Source organism: Alligator sinensis, unplaced genomic scaffold, assembly GCF_000455745.1.
Source record: "Alligator sinensis unplaced genomic scaffold, ASM45574v1 scaffold989_2, whole genome shotgun sequence".
In the NCBI taxonomy this organism is placed as follows: domain Eukaryota; kingdom Metazoa; phylum Chordata; order Crocodylia; family Alligatoridae; genus Alligator; species Alligator sinensis.
This window is the reverse complement of record NW_005842162.1, coordinates 1,969,344-1,975,343: the sequence shown is the minus strand read 5'-3', so window position 1 is coordinate 1,975,343 and position 6,000 is coordinate 1,969,344. Positions and strand designations below refer to the sequence as shown.

The 6,000-nt window shown below is 41.5% G+C and overlaps 1 protein-coding gene across 18 annotated transcripts in view; it reads right to left on the bottom strand.

The window, feature by feature from the left end:
- The window catches only part of FRAS1 (Fraser extracellular matrix complex subunit 1), a 418,617-nt gene that overhangs the window by 84,512 nt on the left and 328,105 nt on the right, over positions 1-6,000 (bottom strand). For all 18 annotated transcript variants that reach the window (XR_003094532.1, XM_025206555.1, XM_025206564.1 and 15 more), the window contains one exon: positions 1,640-1,788. Coding sequence is in view for 17 of the 18 variants with exons in the window: in XM_025206555.1 (XP_025062340.1) it covers positions 1,640-1,788 (149 nt within the window). In the remaining variant the exon portion in view is untranslated. The remainder of the gene's footprint in view (positions 1-1,639; positions 1,789-6,000) is intronic.

The following is a 6,000-nucleotide window of genomic DNA, read 5'->3' as shown; positions in this document are numbered from 1 at the left end:
TATCAGGTTCCCCCTCTCTCCCAGGGCAGAGACCTCCTTCCTCTTTGGCAGCTGGCAGGGCACTGCCTCTGGCCCCAGCCCCTAGGGTTTATAAGGGAGCCAGGCCCTGCCCCTTCTGGTCAGCTGACCTTCCCTAGTTGCCCCGGCAACCTACAGCTGAGCTCCTTATTCCCTACTAGGGAGGAAGCCCTAGCAGTTTCCCCTCTTTGGGAGCAGGGCACCTCAGTGCTCTGTGACAAATGGCTATGCATGTTCATGGCAGGTGGAGATTATTGAACAATTCCAGTACTGTCCTAAGAGCAATACTACTATTCTTGTGAGACGTATCATCACATTTTCTTTTCTTCTGAACAGCTGTCCCTGGGCCATATGGACAATAAAAATATGAAGGAGGATTTCCAAACATATTCAGCAGTGGCCAAACTTTGCTTCTCACTGAAGTCAAAAGGAAAACTCCCATCAACCTCAGCACAAAGAGAATTACACTCATGTTGAGTGCTTTGAAACATCCCACTACAAATTTTTTATGCAGTGACTTATTTATGTGCTTGAAAGGTATTCACGTTCAACCTTTACTGTGACAACATTAATCCACAGATGCTCTGATGGTTTCATTTCCTCATGTGTCACTGTTGTGGCTGTGTTTTGTGTATGAATTTGCACACACATTGCCATGAGGATAAGGCTACGTTTGGGTCATATTTTGATATATAACAGAAGGAGGTTCTGGCTCCTTCTATGAACAAACCAATGACAGGGTGACCTTGTACCCTAACTGGAAAGGAAATCCAGAAAAGAAGTCACCACTATGTGTTACACCAGGTACTCAGCATGGATAATCAGAAACGTTTTCTGCTGGAGCATTCTGCTGGATTTTATCTTTGAGACATTATCAGAGCACAGGAGAGGCAGGAATCTGATGCTACACATGCTTTATGGCTGGAGCAGAGGCGGATCCAGAGAAGTGTGGTGGGCGAGGTCACATCATCCCTTCAGCTGTGCCTCACATACCCAGTGACCTCAGGCTCATCAGCACAGGTCCTGCCAGAGATCCACAAGCAGTGAGCTCTCCAGCTGATTAGCATAGAGCTACACATGCATTAAGCTCTCTGAGCTCACCAGATGGTTAATGTAGGTCCCGCCAGAGCTCCACTTGCACAGGGAGCTCTCACAGAGCCTGACAGGCCTTGTGCTGATCAGCTGGTGAGCCCAGAGAGCTCAGCACACGTGCACTGCACTGCACTGCATAACCAAACAGGTGTGGCAGCACACAGCCCCCTCATCCCCCAGTCCTGAATCTATCCATAGGTTGGCGTTGTTTCAAGCAAAGCTATTTTTTTATATCATTAGTTTTGATACTATCTAAAAAAGCAGCATATCAACAAAAATATATAGTGATTTTGAAGCAGTGCAAGTTAACTTGCATTTTGTATGCACAAAAGAACCCAATTTGATATACATATTCACTGCCATTTTTAATATTATAAGATATAACCATATAATTAGGAGTGGCAATCGTGGTACAGGATTATAAACACTGCATGTCCCAACATTAATATCACATGCTCCCTGCAGATGGCGCAGACAGCCTGAATGTGCCCAATACAAAGGTGGTCTGGTAAAAAAATGAGTTTGTTACCTGATCTTCTGATTGTTGATATCTTCCATTGTGAAATTATAAACTTCCACAAGCTCCCCATTATACAGTCCAGAGGCCCGTAAAAGGGTGCCGTACATAGGCAGAGATATTAATTGAATTGTGATCTCTGAGTCGGGAGAATTATTATCCTAACATGAAAAATAAACCAAACAGCAAAATTAGCTTTTGTTTCTCTACATTGGGCATGGAAGAAAATAAGGCAGATGGTGAAATATCTAAAGATGGTGAAAGCTGACCAAGCTTCATTGAGTAATGCTGACTTCTTTGGAATTTAATGCAGAGTGTGTATTTATTTTCACATAACTAAAAGGCACTCTATCTCTACCACACATATATGCTCACTCAGATATGTCTTGTATATTTTATTGTCAAATCACATGAAATTCCAAGTAGAATTTCTCCTACCATTAATACCTAGTGGCTGGTCACAGATAACTGAGATGAAATATACTGATGTGTGTCACAGAAAATATGCAAAGATTGGGCTAAATTCAGCTCTTAGTTACAGCAGTGTAACTGTGGAACAATTGTATTAAAGTCAATGGACTGCTTCTGGATTTACACTGGTGAAGCAAAGAGCTGGATTTGGCCCATTTAATTAACCGTCTCCAATTATATGATGATGTATCCAAATCTGCATCTTTACTTAACACTTCTGGGAAGAAAACATACCATAAGATTCAAGTTCTGAGCCATCTTACTCTGAACATACGTAGTCAAATCTTTGCTTTACTGGTAAGTGTAGGCTAGCACATAGACCCACATTATGTGTATTCATGGCCTTCTTTCTATATCTATAAAACAAGTGTCAAAAAAAAAATCACAGACACCAGGTATGAACTTTCTGATGTCATCACCATGAAAAGCATCGTAAACCAATGGCATCTGTTATTTTTTGTAATGCTTTACAATGGTGTCTATACTCCATTCCCTCCTGCATTCTGGGCCTTTTCAAAAATGATTTTCTAATAGAATAATCAATGAAATGCCTAAAAATTACCCTAATATAAATTTCTCAATGCAATGAGTAGCAATCTATCCATATAACAGAAGTAAAATCCACTACCGTGCTGGAACCTCACTCCCAGGGGCCTGAGATGCATCAGATTTTGCAGTTATGTACTGTACGTGACACCAGACCAGTGTCAACATTTCCCACCATATTCCTCTTACAGCTGAGGCTCCTGTAGTCATGTGAGCATTTCAGCTTTCATTTAAAAAAAATCTTTCTAGCCCTCATGATGTTAAGAGAAAAGCCTGAAATTGGGATCCGAGTGCATTCAGAAACCAGAAGGTAAGGAAAACATGTCCTCTTAAATGCTGTGATTTTTACACGTGTCACACCATTTGGGAAGTTTGAATCAATATTGGTGAATGTGCAGGTTTTGGCACACCACTGTCATGCTGTGAAATAAAAAGCTATAAAGGCTACTATTTCTAGGAATGCAAAAAGTATTCACTCAACCTAAGGGAAAAAAGGAGGCAGTGAGTGAAATCCTCAGCTGAAGAAGTGGGTTAATTGTCTTGTAAATCAGGGGAGCAAATGCCCACATTTCTGGGCTTGCCAGAACCTGAAAAGAATATTGTAAAGTTACCAACTTTCACCACGTTATCTAATACATGAAAGGGGACTCCCATGGATGGGTCCTCCACAGCCCCACCCAATAATTCCACTCTCTCCACTACAACTTCCTTCTTTTTTCCAATCTCATGCTACTGCCTTCCTGACAAACACGTCCCTGAGGGCTTCCACTGTAGGTTTCTCTCAACCAAAACCACCTTAGGACAGTTTTGCCTCCTTCTGTTTAACATTGTGCAATGAAGAACAGCCCAACAGTTATCACAGAATCATAGAGAAGTAGGGCTGGAAGAGACCTTCAGAGATCATCTACTCCAACCTCCTGCCTGAGGCAGGATCATTCCTATCCAAAGCATCCTATAAAATGCAGTTACAACTGCTGTCTTCTATCCTTCCTATCTCTAGTAAAACTATGGATCCCATTTTACATTAAAGAATTGTACAGACATGAGGGAACTTCTTCAAAAGCACCAAGCTCCCATTTTTAAAAGTCCCTCTTAGTAGCTGAAATTCCATGAACTTTTCATTAAATGTATGCTCCTGCCAGCAATGCTTACACAGATTTTTAGGTATCTAAAAATGAAGAGAGGTACTTAAATGGAATTTACATAAATGCCAAAGCCAGCAATTCTCAACTAGGGTGCCCCCAAATCCTTTGAAGGGTAGTATGAGATGTGAGGAGATAAGCAGATAAGCCAGGCACAGGCTTGTCCTTACATGGACAACTCCGCACTCCTACTCCCCAGCCTCTGTGTGAGGAGGTAAGCACTGTAATATATAAATTTGTTTTTAAAATTGGGTGCCGCTCAATTCACAAATGTTATGGAGGGGTGCCTTGAGTCCAGTAAAGGGTGCCTTGAGAGTCCATAAATGTTAATGACCACTGGCCTGAGCCAATGCAAGTAAGGTACCTAGCCTACTTAAGAATCTATCTTTAGGTGCCTAACTATTTACATAATATGGCCCTAAATGACTTGTAAAAATGGGACTTAGGCACCTGAGTCACTTGCAATGCAAGTCAAAATGGGGCTCTAACAATGAAGCAGTATGGGCACAGCAGTGATCTTGACACTGGCTGCCTTTGTGGACTATGAGGTACAATAGCTATGAATTCCAGGAGTTTATCCAAACCTCTAAGTATCTAACTGGTTAGTACTTTAAAAGTAGCACTCTTTCAGCTGTTAATAGGCAAAAAAGATTCCCCAGGGACCATTTTAATGTTAGATGAGCACCATTCAAATTTCAGTGGTCTACTAATTCAATTTACTTACAGAGATTTCAGTGGTCTACTAATTCATTTACTTACAGAGAGTCATAATTTCTGCAAGACATAACGTTGGCTCAAAAAGACCCTAATACATTAGGGCAGGGGTGACAAATTCCTCCAGCTCCATGGGGCTGGAGGAGGCATAAAGCTTTCCCTTTCTCCCTCCCCCAGTATATCTGATCCAGTGGCTGCTCCAGTTGGTCTGGGACCTGCACGGGTGCAGTGCAAATCCAGAGTGGCTGGAACGAGCGCTGCATGTAGTACAGTCCAGCTGGAGCAGCAGCCACACTGCAAGCATTGGTCAGCTTGCACCACACACAGTGCCTGCCTCAGCCAGCCTGGGACCCATGCTACAAACCCAAGAGTGTCCAAGACAACAACTTTTTAGAAAGTGGTGCAGAAACACTGCTCTCCAGCTCTGACACCTTTATAACTCTGACAGCTCTATGTTTCTATCCAAAGCTAATTTTACAATTTATATAAAGCCGTGAATTTAGTCTATTAAAACACTGATGGACCTTAAGAAGATTGCCCGGTAGTGTTTATAAATGTACCTAAATATTAGGCATGAGCTCTGCCTACAGTAGAAAGGTAATTATATAGAAGTGTAATTAACCCCTGAGTGTGGATGCACTAATACTGCTATAAAAGTGATTATGCCAGTACAGGTTATCCCCAGACTGAAAGGGAAATAAGCTCTTCTTGTAAAGAGCCATACCCATATAAAGAAAGTTAAGTTAAGCACAGGAGCCTCTTATCTACTGTCAGTTACTACAATACCGGTTCTCTAACTTTTGACACCTAGAAAATAGCTTACAAAATGTCACAGGTGAAGTACACTCCTATGCAGAACATGATGCCTATGCACCACAGACCTGCTTCAGTGGGGATGCCATGACACAAAGGCATTTGAACCAGCATTCTGCATATGGGTGAATATTACCCTCATGGGATACCAGAAGCTGTCATCTTACCATTAACAAAACAGGGATGTGAAAGCTGGGACTACACATCCAAAATGAAAACTGAGTTCATCCTAAGTTTATGCACTAAGTTTCAGATCTAAGCAGACTCGAAGTCATTGGGTGTGTACATTCATTTAAATTAAAACCAATAAAACTAATTTTCATCTGTTTTCTTAAACTACCTCATCACTTCAATATATGACTGCATTCTAGTAGGGCATTGAGTGACATGTCTAATGCGTGTTGCATGTTGTTCATATTCTGTCTCCTCCTCAGTCCAGGAAAGAATTTGCTATTAAACGCATTGCTACTAAGAAATCTGGTATTTCACATGACACCTCCTGAGAGGGAAATCTCACTTGGCTGTAGTCAGCAAACCATAGTATTTTCACATGATATCACAGAATGCTGCATTCTGGTTTGAGGGGAAAAAGGCATATCAAGCCAGAAAAAGTCAGTCAAAAAGTTTTAAAAGGATTATTGCTGAGCAAACCCATATGTTTAGTTAGCAGGGATGTTTTGTGCATAA